The 24,671-nt window shown below is 37.1% G+C and overlaps 1 protein-coding gene across 1 annotated transcript in view; it reads left to right on the top strand.

Annotated features, from left to right (window-relative positions):
• The first annotated feature begins 777 nt into the window (after positions 1-777).
• LOC110100829 overlaps positions 778-24,671 on the top strand; it is a 42,648-nt gene continuing 18,754 nt past the window's right edge. The window contains exons 1-5 of the mRNA XM_028696088.1: positions 778-1,679; positions 9,749-9,940; positions 10,037-10,276; positions 12,519-12,736; positions 13,300-13,554. Coding sequence (XP_028551921.1) covers positions 1,247-1,679; positions 9,749-9,940; positions 10,037-10,276; positions 12,519-12,736; positions 13,300-13,554 — 1,338 coding nt within the window. The 5' untranslated portion in view covers positions 778-1,246. The remainder of the gene's footprint in view (positions 1,680-9,748; positions 9,941-10,036; positions 10,277-12,518; positions 12,737-13,299; positions 13,555-24,671) is intronic.

Genomic DNA, 24,671 nt, shown 5'->3' with positions numbered 1-24,671 from the left:
AAATAAGAGTCTTGTGAAATATTTTTTAAGTCCTATTAATTTTTCACAACTTATATCCTAAATTAAAAAATATTTTACATAAAAATTATTTCAAGATATTCTAATACAAATTACGTCAATATTAATTTAAAAATTATTAAATTTATCTTAAAATTAATGTAATATTGATTATATATATAATATTAATTTTAAAATAATTTCTATAATATTTAACTTCATTTTAATACAATTTATATATATATAAAATTTTTCCCTTCTTTCTAATACTGCGGAATGCCGAACAATTATTAAGTCCGGTGATCGAACGTAGCTCTACGTGCGGTCACCACTGAGTTACCCGGTATTTGCTCTGTATTTGCTCGGTATTGTTAGATATTGATTGACAATAACGAGAAATACCGCTCTGTGAAGACCAATACCGAGTAATACCGAGCAATACCGAGTTTTTCTAGAAAAAACTCGGTATTGCTCGGTATTGCTCGGTATTGCTCGGTATTTATCTTCACATAATGATATTTCTCGTTATTGCCGAACAAAACCAACAAATACATAATTTTGTGTCTACTACGTGGCATGATTTAGTGCCGGCCGAACGTAGCTCTACGTCCTTTCAACCAAATAAAAGTTCCCGACTGCCACTATCTTGGCGGGCCTACTAAATCCTGCTCGGCCACTGTAAAAATGACATGTGGAAAAATATGGACATTGGATCCGTCGCGATTGTTTAGTCGAATGGCCTTTCGTCCGTTAACTGTAGCAGCGGATCTTTTCCACGTTCACGGCGATCGTTGGTAGTGTCGAGTGTCCATGGACCGGAGCGTTACGGCTACCCGGTCGTTCAATTATTTCCACACGGCGACCGCCACCATCAACGTGGACTGATCCAGACTTTCTGTATCAGCCTCCGAACTGCTGCGGCTGCGTGGCTTCAGCTCCCAGGTATTTTATTGTGAGTCGGAATCGGAGAAAAAGAAAAGAATTCTGCCAATTGGAAGGGTTTCAGAGCTTGAAGAAGATAAAGCGAAGCTTCGAGATGCTGTTGCGATTCTTTTTATCTTCCCTTTTTTCCTCTCCTTAGGAAATCATGACCGTCCGTTCTATACGGCGCCGATGATGCTAGGGTTACCGTGACGGGGACGGAGGTTGGGAAAAGGAAATCTAGCTTGCGATTCACGCGAGTAGGAGACGTTCATGTGTCCTTAAAACCACGTTGCTCCTTTTCGACATTTTCTTCTTCGGTAAATCGATGTCATTTGTGGGAGAAGGATCAATGACGTGGCAGGAGGAGTTGGCTAGTTTGGTGGGGGAAAGCGGGGTTCAGTATTCTGCCATCGGCGGCGAGGTGGAGGGAAATGCGTCGGATCTCAATGGGAGTGTGGTCGGTGAGGGTTACTACAGACATGAGGATGGCATTGTGCCGGAGGAGAGCATGAAGGACCAGTTGAAGGGGTTTTTGAAAGCATCGGTGGAGATGATGCAAGATTTCGGGAGGGGATGCAGAGATATACTGCAGCAGAGCCTGACGGGGGTGGAGGACTCTTACGTGGCGAAGAGGCTCCGCGGGCCGTGGGGTGTAGTCTCGAGGCGGTTTGGGTTTTTGAATGATTACTTGCCCGAGGATCGGGATCCGATGCACTCCTGGTTGGTGATCATCTGCGTTTTTCTTGTAGCGCTTCTAGGTATGACAAAGTGTGGAGCTTCTTTCAGTTCCTATTGCTATAGTATTGGTGCTTTGTGTACTATTACTTTATGCTTGTTTTGTTGATGTTATTTTTGTTCGGCTTGTTTTGAAATGGGAACTGTGGTAAGTATATTGGTGGCTTGATAGGAATCTTTTGTAATGGATTGTTTGATTTGAAAATTTGAAGTTGGGCGCTTTGGTTTAGCATAAAATTTAGGTTTTTTTCGCATAATTCTTCATCAACTTTTGGATTTAATTGGGTTCGATATTTTTATTTTATATTTTAAGATTTTTGATGGATTACTAAAAGATTGGGCCTCTCTGATGTTGACTTGACTTTATGGTGCATGCTCGTAAGAGATATCTATTATGCTTTATGAGTACGTGAAGATGGTGTGAACACGGATTTTGATTTAATTTCCCGTCCCCTTCTGTTATCTATAGAGAGTTGGATTTGTAATCATAAGAGAACTTTGTATATTTTTATCAGCTTCATGGTTAGCTCGAAGGCAAGGCCTATGCCATTTCACCATGGGATGCATCGCCTTTTGCATATGTAGAGGGCAATGGAGCAATGGTTAAGTTACTTACATCTTATCTTGAACTTTCATGGATTCAAATTATGGAAATAACCTCCTCGCAATGCATGGTTTCATCAATCTGTCTCTAAACTTTGCATTGCAAGGCATCCCTATTTTTTGCCTTTTCTTTCTATTTGAAATATAGGCTTCATTATGATTTCAAATCACGGAAACAAGTTCCATGCAACGCATGGGTATGTTTGCATTCATCGATCCTCCTCGTACTTTGCTTTTTCAGGAGCCTCATGCACTGGGTTAACATCAATTTTCTCATATTGTTTTGTTGCCAGCACTATCTATTTGAAATATCAGCTCTATCGTTTTTAGATCCCTGCTGCCGTGATTGTTGCCAATTGTGATATTTTTACCCTGCCCAGGCTGGGTTGCTTATGCTGACCTCACCTTGTAATGTTCATCTTGGGTTGCTTTGTAATGTTTTGAATACCACCTTTTATTTTCTTTTAGCTAGAGTGGTTTTAGGTAAAAAAATATATTTTTACTATTTACAAGTGATTGCGTGGATTGTGCTCAATCTTTATTTATTTAAAATATAAAAACTAAATTTCATATTTTATATCCACAACACTAAATCAATCACCTGCACTCAAACTCATCGAATATTCTCATTTTCAATTTCTCTTTGGCGGGTCGCGACTTTGATTTCACAACAATGCCCAATGTTATATCAACATTGAAGTCTAACATTATTACAACATCAACATTTCAAAACCATCTCAGCATCAAAATCTGACACTATCTTGACATTGATGCTCGATGCTAGTAATTTCTACTCCCACAACTTGACAATTCATCTTTATCTAATGTCATCTTATTATCGACCAGGGACGGAACTGGCCTTAATTTTCAGGGGGTGGGGGGGGAGGCAATTGCCTAAAGACTCCTATATACTACCTAAAAAGTCATATAATAAAATTTTTTTAGGTGGGGCAATTGTCCCCTTGAACATTTGGGGGTTCCGCTTCTATTATCGACAACCAACGCCCTCTCAACATCGACGACACATGCTCTCTCAATATCGATGTCCGATACTTACTGCATAACATCAATGCTTGACTCTTGATAGCATTGTTGTACATGACATTGACTCCTGGTTCTTGATATCTTAATATTAATCATTTTAAGCATAAACTATATTTAAATGACTTATTATTTTTAATATTAAACTTATTCAATTTTTATACACTATTTTAAAATATAAAAATTAGAATATAGCGTCCAACTCGTGTCCGTATCTGTGCCCTATATTTGACGTGTTCTGTGACCATGTCGTGTCGTATCCGTGTCGCCGTGTCCGTGGCTGTGCATCATAGGGTTATAATAAGAGAACTAACTAGTGATTAGAAAAATGTCAAGGCCTTTTGGATTGAATATAATTTTCCTTATCCGCCTATTTTTGTCCTTATTATAGTCTATCTATCTTTTGCAAGAGCAGCTTGACGATAATAAATTGCACTAGATGAGGAATGAAGACAAGTACAACCTTCATTTACTGATTGGAGAGTAATATCGCCTCTATACATATGTAGGGTGGGACTTAAGCAACTGGCAGATGACCACTCAGTCAAGTTGCCATGACCATCACGAACTCGCCAAAACTAACAAGAATTTGCCATTTTATGAAGAACTGATAAGGGGTAAAGTCGCATCAGCTAAGAGTATACTTGAACTTGCCAAGAGTATTCACCCAGCCTATGGGGCACTTGGCCCTATCTGAGGGCTTTCACCCAACATGGAGGATCACTTGCCTGACACTTAACCAAGAGAGACTCGCCTACTCCTATCTCGAGCCAGTGATTTCATCAATGCATTCCTCTCTAGAGACTCGTGACCTTGTATACTTAGTCGGTGACTACTCCTGCATACCACTTGCCTAGAAGGGTTGTTCATTTATGCAATTGGTACCTTGATCGATATTTCCATGTGCACCCATTAGTGCTCTATCCATGTGTTTATCCACATGTTTGTGGTAGTCCTATAATGTATTTTTATATTTTGTTTATTATAAGGTTAATGTGTAACATCTCTTAGTGTCTGAAACACTATAAATACGGGATCAAATGACTGTTTTTAGGGATAGTGATATATGGGTATTTTATGCTAGTGGTGAAATCCTTAGAGCTTGAGAATTTGACTCTGAACAAGACAATGGAGAAAAATGATTCGTGCAGCTTACCCTAATCACCACACGTAGGGGGATAAATGCTTGATGTTGTTGTAGTGAAATCTTTAGAGCTTCACTCTATTTTATCTTTTGTCTATTTTATCTACTTAGTATTATATTGGAGTCTTATAAGTCCTGCAAGTAAGGTTTTGGTATAATCATATACAGATCTGGTTTCAACATTTTGAAAGGTATGGTGATTGTGCATTGATGCTAAGAAACAAAAACCAAGCATTATAAGAAATAAAGTGTTAAAATATAAAAAGATCTACAAAAAGGAAGAATCAATATCTCATCACTAATAGACAACTAGTCACGAAGAATCTAACAAGTACTTAGGGAACACATCCATAGAATTTGGCAAATTCTTAGGAAACTTGGTATTCATTATCTAACAATGTTTGATCACATCAAATTTGAGAATTCGGTGAACTCTTTCATCTCTTTTAGAAAGCTTTTTCTCTTTGTTAAAAGCATATATGTACATACATATCTTAAAGAAAGGAAGAAGTGAAAAATTTTAAATAAGTTGGATTTATAAATTCATGAATAAACTTTAAATTGAAGTCAACCAACTTCAAGTTGCAAAGTTGACGCATTGATGGTGGAGATTTATATTGAAAAAAATATTTCCTCAACAAGCACTCAGCTAATTAAGTAAAACGAAAACTAATTTATGTTCGGAATCAGAGTGATATTGATATAAGGTCAATCCTAAAATACACCATTCTACTCATTGTAGAGAGCCAATGCCCCAAGTAGACGGATAATCTATACTTAATGAGGTCAGATACTTAATCTTAAGCTTAAGTTTCATTATAATGAAAAAGGATGTATTTGATAAATTTAAGAAGTTCAAATTCACTTAGACTTTTTTTAAGTTGATCCCATAGTCCTCATACTTAAAAACTTTGTTCTTGAGGATTAAACATGGAGGCACCAAATATTTGAACTCGGCTAAATTTCTAGTCTTTTCATGATATCGAATTAGCCAAGAGAGGAGCTCGCCATCGAACTTTCCAGCAATATCGATGTCGTCACCCTCACCCTAAACAATGAGCTTAACATAATAACTTGCTAATGCTCTTTCTTGTATACCCTTACAGATCTTTCATGCCAACTTAGCTTGAATCATGGTTGCGACACTAAAGGCTTCCGACGGCTTACTCGGTACAAAAATATGTATATTCCAAGAAATGTTCTTGTTGAATTTTTATAATTCAAGCAAAGTTATATAATAGGGCACCGAAGGCTTTGATTTTCATCTATTGCAGGTTCTTTATCATATTCAAATATTGAAAATTTATAAAAAAAGGGATTTTTAGATACATAATACCTAAAACTATTATAATTACATATCTAACACCTAAACTTATCTACCACCTAAATCATATTCCACTCCTCTAAAATACCACTCCCATCAACTTTTGTCAAAACTCTACCCCGACACCTTCGCTCCACACCGCCCTTTCTTTTGCCTCGCCTCTTTAAAAAAAAAAAAAACCTGTTGGCTAAAATATTAAAAAAAGAAAGAAAGGAAAGAGTTACCAAGAAGAGCAACAATGCCAGTGGTGTCAATTCCCATGGCTCCAAACTTACTAAAATAGAAGAGATACTCTCAATGTGATCAGGAAGAAACTTCTCCACCACCTCTGCCCTACTTTTCCTCCCATCCCTCCTTCCTATCTTCAAAGCAATGGTTGGTCCTCCAGCCTTTTCATCGGTCAATCCAAAACAAATTAATCAACAATAGAAGATAATTGATTAGCTAAGAGAGAAAAATAAAAAAAGAAATTCCACATAAATCCTATCTCTAGCCAAAAGAATTAAGATATCAGCGCAGAAGACAACTCCAGGTCACTCCCTCTCCACCGCATCCTTGATTTCTTCCAAGTACCTGAAGTTCCTCATGCCGAAGCTTTTGTATGTCTCGTTCTCGGAGAGAGTCTTTCTAGTTGAGTTAAGAAGCAAAGAAGCATCGCAAGACTACATATGTATTTATAAATCATAAAATTTGTTGTTAGAAAGAAATGTTGAGTATTCATGAAGAGATTTATATCATCTATATATCTTTGCCTTTCTTTCTCACCTGGACGGTCATGACTTCAACAACAACGTCATAGGAGGTGGAGAAGCTCAATGCGACTCTTTCCGGACCACTTCACGCGACAACCACATTCACAACAATGAAGAAATGGAGAAGACAAAAAGCAAACAATGCGAAGGTCAAATGGAGAGACGAAAATAAAACAATGTGACAACAACGAAGAAATGGAGGAGACGAAAAGCAAATCTAGGTGACTAAAAGTAGGTTTGGAGCACAAGGCAGGTCTCGAGCCAAGAAGAGGCGAGGTGAAAGGCAGGGTGTTGAGTGAAGGTGTAGGGGTGGGGTTTTGACAGAAGTTAACGGGAGTGGCATTTTAGAGGAGTGAAATATGATTTAGGTGGTAGTAAGTAAATAGATAAGTTTAGATATTAGATATGTAATTATAATAGTTTTAGGTGTTATGTATGTAAAAATTCATCATAAAAATTTGTAGTTTAACATTGAAAAAATTGATCTCTTGGAATCTATCACTCATCAATTTTTCGAATAATTTAATATTTGGCATGCAATGAATATCATTGTCAATATGTGCCTGAGAACTTGATAGGTGAAATTCGGTAATTCTGCATTTGCTATTTATGAAATTTTGTCGGTCATTTTTAATGAACTCAGAGAACTCGCTAGCGAAAGAGTTACTCAACATTAGAATCTCCTTTTTTATGTGAGAACTCTCTATTCAATATTCTATTACACATGGAATTACAGTGGTTATTCCTACACGTTTCAAGAATTCGATTATATATTATTTATTAAAAGTTCAAGCTATTGGCCTAACTCTATAAGATGTTGAAGGATAAAATGTCTAACCCTAGAATTTGACTACCCTTTTGCGACTAGTCCATTTTAGTCGGGAGAGTTTAAATGGTTACCCCTGCGAATATTGAGTTATGAGGAAATGTTAGGCCAATTCAAGGCGGCGATCTAATCCACTGACATAGGAGGAAAATGCAACATGTCTTGATCGCTCGTCTTAATAAAAAAGCTTATGTTTATTTAGGAATTTGTTCATTTTTTGCATGATAATTCAATGCTAAGGAGTTCGACATCAAGAGTATGACAAGTCTGATCCATTTGATGAACAAAATATTGTTTCGTTTCACTCTCAAGAGATCAATTACAAAATCCAAAATATTCTACAAAACATCTGCTATCAAAATGTCAAATGAAAAATACAACTCAAATATCATGTTTGGGCAAATGTACACTATCTGCATCATCAGAAGACAATTGTTCTCTATCCTCATTGTCGAGTTTCTTCTCACCTGTTCCTGTTAAATACTTCTTATTGCTCTTGTAAAAGAAACTGAAATTACACCATGCATAGTTTATCACAATTTTATCCATCAAGTCGTCTAAAAAAATGATGCCGTATTGGAATTTATATGCCACTTCATCTATATATTAGGAAATATTTATGAACTCGATAAACTCTACTAGTTGATAGGTATTGGGTTTAGATTCAACGTCTTCAGCAAATTCTCAAGCTCGGCATTTCGCAATTTTGTTGAGCATATAGACTGGGTTAGTTCTTTTCTTGGGACTTTGACTCAGACCAAGAAGGCTCTAAGGCATTGATCTTGCTCTATAACTTGACGATCTTCAGATTGTTGACTCTACGATCTATTTATTCATCTCTTTCTTATACGCATCCATATCTTTGACAACTTTTTTGTTAAAGTCATCAATGTAACTTTTAGCTACTGGCTCACCTATAAGCGATTGCTTCAGGCCTTGATTCTCTTTTTCAAGTTGTTCCAACTTGCCCTTTATGTTCACGAGTTAGGAAAAAAGAGGACACTCTGCCACGTATATGCCCTTAGTAGGCATCTCTCTAAATTACTATGGAAGTTGTTTGAAAAATAGTGGTTTCAAGATCAAACTCTGCCAAGTGAAGCTTATTTTTGGGCAACAGGTGTTAACTATAGCTCGCCCTCTAGCCAATTGATAATTTCCACATCTTTGTAACTTGTCTTAAATTTCCTTATAGGATGGACACAAGTCGCCTACTCCTTGCTTTTGTCAGCTTTAACTGAAGACATAAGTCATCCTCTCTCTCTCTCTCTCTCTCTCTCTCTCTCTCTCTCTGTACTTAGTTTCAACCGAAATCTTATATGTCTTACAAATAAGGTTTTTCTTTCATCACAGGCAGAGCTGTATTCAATAATTAGTACCTGTATTTGTGGCCAACTTATTACAGGTATGGTGAGCGTGTTATTGCATTAGAGGGGATGTATGCCAGTAATGTGGCGTTTGCACCCTACCTCGAAAGGAGATGTCAGGGTGTTCAATTCCTTAAGAAAAAAGAAAAAAAAAGTCCATGTTTCTGTATTGATAGTTCTGGCTCTATCATATCAGAATGTAGAATGGATGAGAAAACGCATCCAATTGTTATTGTTGTAAACTATTAGTTTGATTTTGCAAAATTTTCTTAATTAATGTCTTGTTGTTTGTCTAAATGGTTGGAACCCACCAAAAGCATTCAATAAATTTGTATTATTTCAATTCAGCTATGTATAGGAGTTATATAAATTCTTACCTAAAGAGGATGGTTTGGTTTGATTAGCCATAAGTCGGTACAACTTGATCTGGTCAGTCACAACAATGACAATGTATCATGACATAATGAGCTCATTTTACTGAACATTTAGGCATGCATCTGTTTTGAATAAGGATAATAGGAAGAACAGTCCAAAGGCTGCCTTTTGCATCAGTGATAATCATTAAAACATTCACTTGTTATTGGCAAGGCCAGCTCTTCATTACGCTACTTGGAACATTACAGAAAAGCTTCAAACAACTTAAGTGCAGTCAAAGTTGCATGCTTAGTGCCTGTAATGTTCATTAATCTTATCTTTTAGCTCGATTGATCGAGCATGCCATCTCCGTTCATATTAGGTTGCATTCCTCCTGTTTCGTTAATTTGAGTCAATTTTAAGTTTAGTTTATTTATTTTTTTACATTTTACGTTTCCTTATGATAAACTTAGAAATCGCTTAGTTGTTACTTCCACTATCAGTTTTAGCTGAAACGTAATGTAAATTTTCTTGGAGCCTAGTTAATGTGCATAGTAATGCTATCCTCTTCAGTCTTAACTTGTTGAGGACTTTCTACTAGACCGTTATTTTTTTATTGTAATTTATCAAATTTAAATTTTGGTATATTGGATCACATTCTTTAATAACGGAACTCATTTGCAGCTTTGAATGTAAATAGTGGCCATATAGTTCAAGTGCAACTTCCAAAGAAACTGTATATACATCCTCCTAGTGCTAGCCTAATCCAACTTCCGGATGGAAGAGTTATGGCCTACCAGGAACAAGGGGTGTCAGTTGAAAGGGCTAGATTTACCATGATTTCTCCACATTCTTTTCTTTCCTCTCGCTTAGCAGGTCAGAATTGTTATTTAAGAATACTGTAATCTTAGCTGGCAGAATTGTTATTTCTCTTTCAAGTTGAGTTTCCTTACAGACTGCCTACTTTTACAGGTATACCTGGCATCAAAGAATCTTTGTTGAAAGATTTTGGTGTTCGTTTTATCACATATGATCTTCCGGGTTTTGGTGAAAGTGATCCTCATCCCTGCAGGAACCTTAATTCATCAGCACATGATATGTTGCAGTTAGCAAATGCTCTTGGGATTATGGATAAGTTCTGGGTGCTGGGTTACTCTGGCGGAGGAATGCATGCTTTGGCTGCTGTTCGCCACATCCCTGATAGAATTGCAGGTTTGTTTACCTTTTTCATTCAATATCAATGCCAACCGGGAATAAGCCTGGTATTTTTTTTTTCTTTTTATAAATGGGTTTAACGTTCCAATTTCATAACTTGATTGAGTTGTGTTTTTTACCTGTATCAGGAAATGTTGCTATTTGCACCACAAAAACGAAAAAAAAAGAAAAAAAAAGGCTTGAACTCTGTTCAAACATGGAACACTATTTTAGTTGAGCTATGATTCACAAATACGTACACGACACGACATAAACACTGGACATATCAATTATTGAAAATATAGGATAAGGCATGGGTTGGACATGTTATAATAATTTTTTTATATCTTAAAAATAGTTTATAGAAATTGAATAAGCAGAATATTAAGAATAATTGAGAAATAACAAGTTATTTAACTAGGATATGTGCTTAAAATAATTAATATAAGGATATTGATAGTCAGATGTGGATGTCATGTCAGGCATCGAGAGGGAAAATGACAATATTGTCTAGAGTCGGGCTTCGACTTTGTGTAATGGGCATCGAGCATCGATGTTAAGACAATATCGATCCTCAAAGTCAAGATGACGTCGGTTGTCGATGTTGAGATGATGTTGGACAAAGATGAAATGTCGGGATGACGCAGGGGCATGATTGTGGGTGTAGAAATTGCTGACGTCATGCGCCAATGCCAAGACAACACCAGCCTTCAAATGTTGAGATTATTTTAAAAAATCGCTGTTGTGACGGTGTTGGACATACGACATCATGCGTTGTTGTAAAGCCTTAGTCGTAACCTGCTAGAGAGAAATGAAAATGAGAATGTTTGGGGAATGAGATATTGAGCATGAGAGATTGATTTGGGGCTTTGAAGAGAAAATATGAAATTTTATTTTATTTTTTTAATAAATAAAATTTGAAGCACAATAATTTTTTTAAAATAAAATATTAAGACATGTGTCAGACACGCATGTCTAATTTATTTTTAATATTTTTTAATCCAACACATCTTTGGTGTGTCCGACACGTGTTGGAGCTGTGTCGTGTCCAATATGTGTCGGACATTGCATACCTCTTTGAGAAGAAGTGTCGGTGCATTATAGTAGTCGACTAAAGTGAGGTGGTGGAACCCACTTAATTATTTGTTGTAGCACGATGCACCGCCCCTCAAGTATTGGAGCACACACAAACCTAAATAAATCACTTTTTTACTAATTTGGTAGGAGTATCTAGTATAACGCCTACTTTAATGAAATGCAATGTCCTAATTGATTTGATTGACGAGCATACATTAATGTAAGACTGTTGGATAATATGACTATGAGGATTACTTCTTTTTATGATAGCATTATCCGTTGGAGGTTTCATTGGGCAAAATTGACCGTTATTTCTTTTGCTGATAAATCTGTTTGAATAATTGAATGTTTTAGTAGGAATCACTCCCATGGTTTAAAATTGCACAATATGAGGCTCGCCTTGAGCCCGCCTTTACGCAATTCCAGTAAAAAACGCCTCGATGCTTACGCCTCGAGTTTTTTTTTTATCAGGATTGCGCCTCAACTTGGTTGAGGCCCGCCTCGCCTCACTGACATGAGGCTTATGCCTCACGCTATATATATTAAAACTTATATAAATCTTGAAGTAAATGCCCGGCATTGGACTCTATAGGAGAGGAGGAAGGGGAGAGAGCAGTTTGAGAGATTAGAGAGAGTCACCTTAGCTGGTTTTGTCACATAAAATGGCGGCCTTCCGATGACATAGTTAGGAGAGTAGATGTATTAGATTTAACCTATGTTGAGAAAGATAGAGGTAGACTTGAAAAGACTTTGTCTTTCTTTATTAGATCTAAATGAGAATTTGATTCTTAATAAGATACAATGGAGAAAAAAGATTCATATACCCGACCCTATATAGTAGAATAAAAGCTTGTTGTTAACTTGTTGTTGTAGTATCACATAAATGATGAGAATGAGTGTCAAGAGCTCTTGCCTTTCTGGTTAATCATTTTTGAGGAAATACTTTTATTTCCAAGTGTATATTTGTGGGCATTGAAAGCGTTTATGCTTATTGATGTCTTTACTGATGAAGGGAAAATCCTTTTTTTGCTAATTGTGTTTTACATAAGAATCTGGTTGTTATTGTTATCGACATGAAAGTTAAAAGCCCAGCATTGGAAGAAATCTGATAATTTGGTTTATGACTTGTACATTGACTTTGTTTTTTACATGTTCTATTTCTTTTTTTGACATGATCTTTCAGGTGTGGCTATGTTTGCCCCAATAACCAATCCATATGATTCCAGAATGACAAAGGAAGAGAAAAATAAAATCTGGGAGAAGTGGACAGCAAAAAGAAAGTTCATGTTCATTGTAGCTAAAAGGTTCCCTTCCCTTCTTCCTTACTTCTATCGGCAAAGCTTTCTATCAGGAATGCAGGGTCAGTTGGAAAGGTGGTTATCATTGTCTTTGGGAAAGAAGGTATTCCCAACTTCAGTTGCTGCTTGCTTACGATTGAAAAAAACAGTACAAAATAATTCAAATACCAAAACATTGTAAGCTTGGCTTACCATGCCCTTATTTGTTTCCTCATCTTTTTTGTTGTCCTATATTGAGGTTTTTTATTTTTTTTCTGAGGTTATTTTGATTTTCTTATTAATATGTGTTTGGGGATAACCTTTTGATTCATATAACCGAGGACATAGAGGTAGTCCGATAATTTTCTTTACTGTGCTTCATTTGCATTGCTACCATATTTTTATCTCTAAATGTGCTTCATTTGCATTGCCGCCATGGTGTTGGATGGTTCAATTCTATACTGGCATAAGAACTCTAAGAATGGTGGCTCGTTCTATTGCCTGAAATTTGTGGAATTGATTTATATGGGTGTGAAACACATCCTCATTCAAACAAAAATTTAGCGTGCTAAGATAGTAAACCTTATGCATTTACTTTAATGAACCTCTAAAAAAAGGTTCAATCTTGCTGTATTTAAATTATTATTTTTATTTTTGACCTTTTCATTATTCCCGTTATGCCTGCAGGATAAGGTTTTAACAGATGGACACATTTTTCAAGAATTTTGGGAAAGGGATGTGGCAGAGTCCATCCGACAGAATGATCCAAAACCCTTTGTTGAGGAAGCTGTCTTACAAGTATCTAATTGGGGGTTCAGCTTGGCTGACCTTCAAGCACGAAAGAAGCACGAAGGCAAAAATCTCCTTCTTTGGCTGAAGTCCATTTATACTCAAGAAGATGGAGAGTGGACTGGTTTTCTTGGTCCGATACACATTTGGCAGGTCTCTTGCTAAACTTCCTTCTTTATATTCTTTTTTATTTTTATTTTTAATAGCTTGCCTCAAGTTCCATTTTGCATTAGTTCTAGGCTGGAGTTATTCTTTGTGATTGGGGGTAGGGTTTCTGTCCTGATATGATTGGCTTGGATTAGACCTACTATTCTTGTGATAGTCATCTGCCTAAATTTGCATCATACTCATATAGCTTTGTTAATCAATGAATAAGACAAAGGTTTTGGTCTTTAGGTACCTCTTGAATTGGTAGAGGAAATATTAGAAATGAGTGATGTTGATGACTACATATGTTTCATTTTCTCTAGAAATCACTAAAGAGGATATACCTTAAATAGACATTTGTTGTTGATGCTCTTTTATATGTTCTTTATTTTAGCTTTTGATATAAATTAGAAGAAATAGAATAATAAAACTTGGAAAAGGAAATAAAAAAAATATTTGGAGGAGATAATTTGGCCTGTCATTCCAATCAAACCCTATGGTTATATATAGGTTCAATGGAGATTTCTAGATACAATGCAACTTTAAATGAAGAATAACACAATTGCTCAAGAGTTGCATTCGAAAATAGGGAATAATTCTTAATATGATCATAACTCACTCTATACATCATATATGCATTAATTGCTTTTAATGCATTCACAAATGCAACTTGATGTTTAAAATTTTAATTCCTAAAATTCTATACAACCCTTAGAATTATGAAGTTACATATTAGTTTGAATTTTTAACACTATTAAACTTCATTGCCTTCCATCCTTCAGTGTTAGAAGACCCTTGTGTTAATGATATGGATTTGCCATAAATGATAGGTGAAAATATTTGCAACTTGATTGCATTTCTTCACATATTGGATGGGCTATGGGGGGTTATTAGGGCTAACTTATGATGAATTAAGGAGGGATCAAGACTTAGCAAAGGTAGGATTTTCTTATGTTGAGTTTGCGGTGGGATAAAGCTAGGTTTTGCTACTATAGAGGTCTTCGCCAAGAATGGTGATAGAGGGATTTAAATTTAGTTCAATGTAAAATTGTTGTGAATAACCGTAGAGAGATTAGTAGTGTATTCAGGGTTTGGGAGAAAGAAAAATCGAGAGCTCTTGGGGTTTTGAAATTAGATGATGATGTCGAGTGCTTTTAGAGGTTTCGGGGTTTGATTTATTTTTTTAGGCGTAGAAATCTATCCCATATGTTTTACAAATAGGTGCAACGTCAATTAGAAGATCTTAAGAAGTCATTGAAAGGACAAACCATTGATACAAAAGCCAATCGAAATGAAATTTAATTTTTTTCAAAGAAATGAGTAACAAATATGAGTAGGGATCAAAACTATAGCCTAATGGTTAGGAGCTAGGGTATGAACTATTAGGCTAGGACCCAGTTTGTAGGTTTTTTATTTATGTTGTGGAAAAGAGTAAGAAGATGAGTCTGGTTAGAGAATAAATAGTAAAATGAGATAAATATAGTTCCTCACATAAGAAATTACACCATGGTAGCCACCAAGCTATCCCATGCAAGAGGAAACTCTAATTTCCAAAGTCAAAACCAAGCAAATTCATTATTCCATCAATAAGTTCAATATATATACACAAGAATGTTTAAACCAGTCAGTGTTGATAGTGATTCACATGATAACTCCTAAAAATAAAAAATTGCAAAATTTAAATGCGAGGATCCATTAACCACTTGATAAGGAGTTACAACCACTCCAAATTTGATGGAGATGCTATCCATAAACCTTGATTTTTGGAAGAGGCGTTGAAATGTGAAATTGACATTTGGATGGATGAGGGAGGGATGTCAAAACATGAATTTGGAAGTGAAATATGCCTTAATGAATGATTATTGATCATCACACCCTTAAATTCTTGGTTGATGGTGGTTTTGATTGATCTTGATGCTTTGAATGATCTTGTAATGTCCAAACATTGACAAATGAATGCTCTTGTCATGATGAAGATTGCCATCCATTCAAGTATGGAATTGAAATCCAAATTTTCATTGTATCCACATAATTGATCATTTTCATTTTTGAAGCGGGAAAGTTGTGCTTCATCAAAATTGATTTTGATTAGCAAGAAGACAAGAGATTAAGCTCATTGGTTACGTCATATATCTCTTGCAAGCTTCCAACTCTTTGTTGCCATGGACTATCTTCCAAAGTTGTAAGAGATGGCAGTGGTGTGGGATCTTGCTATTTGCTTTGCTTGTTTTTCTTCTTCAAATCAGTAGATCTCTTTGTTAATCAGTTCCAATCCATCTTCATTGAACTCCCTATCATAATCCATGTGCAATTTTCTTGTTATTTGATGAAGATCTTGCAAGTCTTTGACTTTGCATCATATTCAATGAAGACAAACTTAACACTCTTGTCATCAAGCTTTATTTATGTTGATCTATAATATGTGCATACGTAAAAGAACCAAAAGCCTTTAAGTGAGAAAATTTGGCCTCTACATGCTTCTTATTGAGTTGTGTTCTTCAAGCTCTTTGTTGGACATCCATTTAGTTAGATAGGATAGTCCACAACTTCAACTTTTTTGGACAAATACTTGGTCTTTAATGGACAACGAATCATTTTGAACATGATTTTATTTTTCTTTCCACTATGCTATTTTGTTGTGGTGAATATAGTGTCATCAAATATTATTGAATGCAATGCTTCTTGCCTAGATCTTTAAAGATTTTGTATATTAATTATCCACCATGATCTGATAGTCGTGCTTTGATTTGGAGGCCATTAGATTCTCCACTATTACTTGAATTTTTTGAGTTTGTAAAATGCTTATGATTTATCCCTTAAGAGATAAATATAAGCTTTCTCGCTATAATCATCAATAAAAATTAAAAATATTGATTTCCTTATGATGGAGTTATGGGTCTATAGATATTGATGTAGATGAGCTCTAATAGCTTTGTTAAATGATATGATACTTTTTGTATTAGGACTCTTCATTGATTGCTTATTAATAGCACATTCTTTACAATATTATTCTAGAGAGTTAATGTGATAGGACTTGATGATCAAAACTGCACACAATAATAAAGAAGAAACAACTTACTCCAAATAGATCTAGAAATAACATTAAGAGGGTGGTATTTGCTAATCTTCAAGCAAAGAAAGACAAGATACAAGTTGATTCATGATTCGAGAGGTGAATCGTCTCTCCCACAATCCCTAACAGCCACTAGGAACCCAAACACCCAACAAAAATTGTTATAGAAAACAAAACTCATCATAAACCCTAACCCTCAACAATCTCCCCCTTTAAATAGCCCAAATCCCCTAATAAATGTCCCTTACATTTTTCTCAAAGAGTTTTTCCCCAAAGCCTCTTCTTTAATTAGGTGATAAAGGAGGTCCTGGGCCCAACTTGTGCAATTGGGTTGCCAACAACCATATCAATATTTTCCTTCCAAAAAATCACATTGTCTTCAAGATGGGAAAAGGGAAATTGCTTCTGGATGGTATTGTAGGGCACCCATGTTGCCTCCAACTCTGATAAATCCTTCTACTTGATCAACATCTTCCTGATCCCCTTGTCTTCTTAGCACACCATTTTTACTTTTAGTTGCTATAATATCACCTCCATATCCTCTGACATTGTGGCCGGTAGTGCAGGCAAGGGTGTGTGGTTTTCAATAGTCATCTCAGTTGCAATACATGAGATACAGGATGGATAGCTAAGGTTAGTGGCAACCGTAAGCGATCTGCTACTGCGCTAATGCGCTCCACAATCTCGTAGGGCCCAAAATCATGGGGGGAGAGCTTCTCATTCCTTTCTCGAGTCAAAGTCCTATGTCTTTAAGGTTGGATCTTCAGATAAACTATGTTCCCAATCTCAAACTGCACATCTCTTATATGTCCATCCATTTGCTTCATCATGATTTTCTATGCTCTTCGTAGATGTTCCTTCAATTCTGCCAAAATTTGATCTCTTTCTCCTAAGTATTGCTCCACTGATGAAACTTGTGTTGTCATGCCTATAATATATCATATGAGGTGGATCCTTCCCATATAGGATTTTAAATGGCATTGTTTGAGCTGTTGTATGATATAAAGTGTTATACCAATATTCGTCCAGGTTAACCACTTGGCCCATATCTTTGGTGTATCTGATACAAAGCAACAAAGATAAGTATCCACAATGCGATTCACCACTTTCGTCTGACCATTCATCTGGAGGTGGTAAGCAGTACTCCGCTTCAGGATAGTCCACTGCATCTTGAAAAATTCCCTTTAGAAGTGGCTCAGAAAGATCTTATTCCGATCGGACACAATGGCCTCGAGTATGTCATGCAAATGGACCACCTCTCTAATGAATGCGGCTGCCATTGACACCGCAGTGTATAGGTGGCATAAAGGAATGAAATAAACATATTTGCTAGATCTGTCCATCACCACTAGAATCATAGTGAAGTCTTATGATCTAGGTAGTCTATCAATAAAGTTCATAGTAACATCTTCTCACACCTTATCGAGTAATGCCAAAGGCTGTAGAAAACCACTTGGAGCTATAGCCAGGTATTTGTCTCACACACATTACAATGGCTCACCAACTCCTCTACATCCTTTCGCATGCCCACAAAGTATAGCTCTGTTGCCAGTAGGGGTGTAAACGAGTTGAGTCGAGTTGAGCCGAGTTTAGGCCTTATCGAGCTCGGCTCATCAGTTTGAAAGCGTGCTCAATTCGAGCTCGAGTCGAGCTCGATAAGAGAGCTCGAACTCGAGCTCGTCCCACATAAATAAGCTCGGGCTAGCTCGTGAGCCATTGGCGGGATTTTTTAAACTTAGGCGGGATTTTTAAAATTTAGGTGAGATTTTTAAAACTTAGGTGGGATTTAGAAAAAAAGATGCAATGTTTAACATTTAAATAAAACTTAAGGTCGTTATTATTATTATTATTTTTTAAATATTTAAATTTAAATTATAAAATAAAATTATTTTAAAAAATATTAATAATTATTCAAGCCAGCTCAAGCTCGAGCTCGACTTGTGAGCTCGATAAGCTCGGCTCGTGAGCCCATAAATACGTCGAGCTCATGCCTGCTTGCGAGCCAGCTCGGCTCACTTATACCCCTAGCTGCTATTCTATGATATGTCTTTTGAACTCCTGAATGTTCCCCAATAGCTATGCCATGAAACTCCTACAACACGTGAGGGATGTATGGTGATGTCCTCGAAATCATAAACCGTCCTTGGTATAATAGCTTTTGACCCATCAAAGAGTAACAAGGATGGCTATCATTGTCTTGCAGTAAGTCTCCTATGATCTTACAAAGTTTCTCATCTTGCTCGCTCTCACGCTTCTAGGCCTCCCAATCCACCACTATGGGAACAGATAGAGCCATAACCTGAGGGTCTGCATTATGCCTGGAAGGAGTTTCTACAGCTTTATTTTCTAGCCCGAGCTTGTACTGGATCTCGAAGTGATAACCCAACAACTTGGAAAGACATTGTTGATGCTCCTTTGTCATAATCCTCTGTTATAATAAGAACTTCATATTCCTCTGGTCGGTCTTGACTATGAAGTGTCGCCCCAGTGGTAAGGCCGCCACTTTTGTATTACCAACATTATCGCCATCGGCTCCCTTTCATACATTGATTTCAGTCTGACCCTAGCAGTCAACACCTGATTGAAATAATCTATGGGTCTCTGACTCTGCATGAGAACTTCTCCAAACCCATAGCCTAGTGCATTAGTCTCCACTACAAACAACTAGCTAAAATCTGATAGTGTTAACACAGGGACACTTGTTATGACTTTTTTTAGCTGCTCAAACGCCTGGGTAGCTTCCCCTCCCATTTGAAACTATCCTCCTTCAATTGCTTTGTCAACGACCATGCTATAGAGTTGTATGCCCTCACAAACTTCTTGTAGTACCCTATAGAGCTGTATGCTATAGAGTTGTATGCCCTCACAAACTTCTTGTAGCACCCTATGAGTCTCAAAAGCCCCCTCAACTCCTTTTTGATTTTGGGTAAGGGCCATTCCAACATAGCTTCTATCTTGGAAAGATTTGCAACTACTCCTGATTTGGACACCACTTGTCCTAAATACTCTACCCTTTACTATGCAAATGAAGATTCAAATTGGCATATGATTGATGCTCCTTCAATGTCACTAACATGAACCTCAAACGCAAGACATGCTCTGCCTCAGACTGGCTATATATCAAAAAGAAAACCAATACGAACTTGTAGAGAAAGGGCTGGAGCACCTTGTTCATAAGCAACTAGAATGTATCTGGAGCGTTGGTTAGCCCAAAAGACATCACTAAGAACTCATAGTGGTCTTCATGAGTTCTGAAAGCAATCTTCTGGATGTTAGCGGGCCGTATTCTGATCTAATGGTATCCCGATTTCAGATCAATCTTGGAGAACATCTTTGCTCCATATAACTCATCCTGCAACTCATCAATGACGAGTATAGGAAATTTATCCAACATCATTTCCTTATTCAGAACAGAGCCCGATAATCTACACAAAATTTCTAACTACCATCATTCTTCTTTACCAATAACACAAGACTGGAGAAGGAACTAACACTGGGATGAATGATCTGGGCCTCCAACATCTCCTTGATTAGTATCTCAATTTCATCCTTTTGAACCTATGGGTTTCAGTAGGGTTGAATACTAATAAGTGATACCCCTCCTAGATGATAACATGCTCATGCTCTCATGGGGAGGTAGGCCTTCAGGCAGCTGGAACACCTCATTGAATTATAGCAGGAGTGATTGAACTATCTCTAGAACCTCCTCTTTCTCCATACTTCCCTGTCCCTCGAGGCTTTGGAGATCCACCAAGAATTCCATCCCTACTTCATGGATTGTCCTCACCATGGTCTTAAGAGAACTCTAGTTTTGGACAGACTAAGACCCCCCTTGATCCTCAACCTTCCTCTCTCCCATCATGAATTCCATAATCAATTCCTTTTAATTTACCTTGGTCTCCCCCAGTGTTTGCAATCACTTAATGCCCAAAATTTCATTCGTACTCCTAACTCTAAGAGAAGGAAATCCCCCCCTCACATGGATCTCCTACAGTGTCATCAGCAGCCCTGGGCAGATGCCTTTACACTTCTCCACCTTTCTTGTTCCCATCATCACCCCAAAATAGTGTGTCTCGACCAATTTCAACACTAACCAGTCAACACCATCTAGTTGAAGATGAAATTGTGGGTTGCCCCACTGTCCACAAGAATTACCACTGATTCTCGTCCTATCTACCCCTTAACTTCATGATGTGATTTGAGGTAAAACTTACCACTGAGTTTAGGGAGACAATCGCCACATCTAGGTGCAAATACTCTTCCTCCTCAACCACCTCCTTTTTCTAGAGTCTCTCCTCATCATAGACTGTAAGTACCTGCAACGAACGGTCCTTGCAGTGATGGCCTGGTGCAAACTTCTCATTACAATAGAAACATTGCCCCCCCCTAGCCTGTTTCTTTTGAATCTTTGCCTCAGTTAGTTGCTTGAAATTTCCCTTGGGCCATGCTCCCAATCCCCTATCCTTGGATGCACAAGCTGTATCTTTGGTGCCAAAAAAGTAGTCATTGTCCTATATGAAGTTTCTGAACTACTTCCCTTGCTGCTTCTCTTAAGTGAGTTTTTGTTCTCGACCAATTGGGCTAGCTCCATAGCCTCCTCCAACCCTCGTGGCTCAATAACCGAATAGCGATCTTGAACTCTGGCTTGAGTCCATTCATTAAATCCCCCTCCAACACTGTCTTAGATAGCCTCCACAATCAGCTAGAATGGTACTCAAATCTCTCTCAATAATCCATCATTGTCCCTTCATGGAGCATAGCAAATAACTGCTCATAGAAGTCTCCTTCCTGATTGGTTTGAAAACGTTCTAATAAACTATCTTTGAACTCTCTCCACGATCGAATTGGATCTCTCATGTCTCTCCATTGATACCAAGACAAGGCCTTCCCCTCCATTTATAAAGTTGCCGCCATGAGTCTCTCCTCGTCCGTCAACCCATTCACCTCAAAGTACCTCATCACCCAATAGATCCACCGATGAGCATCTTCCCCCTAAAAATGGTCATCTTTAGCTTTCTCACTCTTAGATCCCCTTTGCCCCGACATCCTCTACCACTTCTGGCTCCTACTATGTGGCAATTGTTGTGATTTCTCCCTTGTTCTCTCCCACCCCTCCTTTCATAGATATCATCTTCCTCAAAATCATCTATCCTCGTTTCTTCCTCCCAATTTCTCCTCATGCCGAATCCATCACCCATTTTCCTTTTGGTTACTGGTTCAAGAGGTGGCCTATTTTCGCTGTAGTCCAAAATTTTTACCTCTTGATCATCCCCCATTCTGTTGATCTTGGGGTTTCCACCACTTCCTTGGCCACCTGTCGATGCTCTTGTTTCTGATGTTGTCGGTTGGGTGTGAAGCTCTAATATTTTCTTCATGATGTCATAAGTTAGAAAACTTTCTTTCTATAGATGAAATCCATTTCTTAACTTCATATTTGAGTTGACCAACTTCTTTTAGTTTCTCTTTCAAAGCATCCACTTTCTTCGACGCCATAGTTCTCAAATTGTGTTGTGATACCAAGTTGATTGGACTTGATGATCAAAATAGCACACAACAATAAAGAAAACAACAACATACTCCAAATAGATCCATAAATATTACCAAGAGGGTTGTATTTACTAATCTCCAAGCAAAAAAGGCCAAGATACAAGTTGATTCACTATTCGAGAGGTAAATTGTCTCTCCCACAATTCCTAGCAGCCACCAGGAGCCCAAACACTCAACAAAAATTACTGTAGAAAATAAAACTCAACAAAAACCCTAACCCTCCATAATCTCCCCCCTTAAACAGCCTAAATCCCCTAATAAATATCCCTTACATCTTTTCTAAAGAGTTCTCCACAAAGCTTCTTCTCCTATAGGTGATAAAGGAGGTCCTGGGTCCCACCTGGGCAGTTGTGCTACTGCCCACCTAGGCAGCTAGGCTGCCAGCAACCACATCATAATTTGAAGCAACTTTTTCACAACATGCTAGGTTAATAATTATTGGAGGCCAATGAAATGGGTGTTGGAGAATTTTTGTATCCTCAAACGGATTGCATATTTTATGATTGAAAAAGGCATAAGAAAGATGATATATTACCCCGAAGGATAAAAATATCATTTCCTTATGGACTCAATGATAAAATTTACAATTTATCAGAGATTACCCCACTCGATATTTGGTCGAGTGGGGTTTATTTATTTTTGGGGTACAGACGTCCCATAGGGGCAAGCCCCTATGGTTAATAACATCCTAAGCTTTGGCTTGAGAAAACTTTTGATTAAACTAGTAGTTTTCTTGTCTTGGAAGTCATTTAAATATTGGTTAAATTTTGATTTTTTTTAAAGTCCGTGAAAGTCTTGTTTAAAGGTTTGGTCCTTTAGGAATTTCAAGGAGTTAATCAACTAGGAATTAGATTTTGGAATGAGAGCCAAATGAGGTGAAGTAGGAGCACTTGATTCTGAGGGAAATTCAGAGGTGCTCAAACTATCCTATGTTAGGCTTTACATTTTTTAATCTAATTTTAGTTTAAGTTGATATTTTAATTAAAAAGTTGGGGCTTATATTCCAACAACATGTGTTGAAGGGATTGCCCGAAAGGTGAGGGCTTTTAGGATGATTTGAAATCAACCAATGTCTCGGACCCTAAAACTAAGGCGAGGACTACCGATAAGTAGTACCTGTTTTGATTGAAAAATATGTATTTTGAAAAATGTTTAATTTTCTTTGGGAATAATTTGAATTTTAATCCTAAAATCAAACATCCATTAATGATAATATATCATCTCGAGAGATGAAAATAAAATCCCTTAATGAGTTTAGATTTAAGATTATAAATTTGATCATAAATATCATGGCCAAATTTGGGAAAGAACTACATATGATCCCAAAGGATCAAAACGGTGTTCAATCGAATATTTAGCTATGATAATTTGGATATAGCGTCATTAATTTTTTTTGTACATGAATTCATAACAATGATTAACATGTATCCCTGGGGAAGAAAATATTACTCATCGTCTATTATTCGAATACAATAGTAATGATCGTCATTTTTGTTTTAATTTCCCAAAGATAATTAATCAAAAGTTTTGAAAAAGTTGAATTTTGAAAATTAGATTTGGATTTCTAAATCCCCTACGAGCGCAAGCCCTCGTAATTAATTACATCTTAGGAAGATTGGAATTTTTCCTACGAACACTCTCGATTAAAAAAGCGGTATAAGTTTTATCTGGAGTTTCAAAGTCCGATATCAAAGGAGGGTAAGGGTTGGAATTTGAATAGGGATTGGTTTAAGTTTGAACAGTTATTTCTAGAGTCAAAGGAGGAGAAGTAGGAGGTGATTTGAGATTCTGAATTATTTCATAAACACCCCAGTCTATCCTAAGTGTTGAGCTTAAGTTTGATAGAAAAAGATTTAATGTTTAAGTGGTTAATTTTATTAGAAAGTCGAGATTCAATTCCCGGAGGTTGAGGTTTTATAGCCCGAGCTCGCCTCAGAACCTAAGTCTAAATTGGGCAAAAAAAAAAGCCCCAAACCTAGCTAATGCAGTGCGAATCTGGTCTTACCCCGGCCTGGATTGGGGAGCCAGCTAAACCACTAAACGATTTTAAAATATGAGTCCAGTCATTTATTGTTGAGTGGTAGGGATGTTGCTTAGAAAAGTTTGGAGGAATGGGGTCGACATCTAGAGAAGATCCTTAATTGACCTCTTAACTTATGTCGGGTATTTGATGTCTAAATAAATGCGATTAAATATTAGACTCTTTTTAAATTTATTACTAATGCGATGCATGCTAATCGACTCGATAAAATGCATAAATCAATATGTAACAGTTTAAAAATTTTGGCTTAGAAAATAGATTTTTTCCCAAATATTGCACAACATCCCCTTGACAGATCGGCACCCTCATAGGCCAGGTGGTCTGTCAGAACCCGCAGGCGGGGAGGTGCCTAACAAGGTAGAGAAGTATTAATATGATGCATGAAAAACCCTCGGTGAGTCCGAGCTTACTTCTTATGACCGTTTAGAGTTTCTATCTTATCTTAAAAATTTTATTTAATTA

The sequence above is a fragment of the Dendrobium catenatum genome, unplaced genomic scaffold (assembly GCF_001605985.2).
Source record: "Dendrobium catenatum unplaced genomic scaffold, ASM160598v2 fragScaff_scaffold_79, whole genome shotgun sequence".
Lineage (NCBI taxonomy): Eukaryota > Viridiplantae > Streptophyta > Magnoliopsida > Asparagales > Orchidaceae > Dendrobium > Dendrobium catenatum.
The sequence above is the reverse complement of the archived record's forward strand: the minus strand, read 5'-3'. Positions and strand labels throughout refer to the sequence as shown.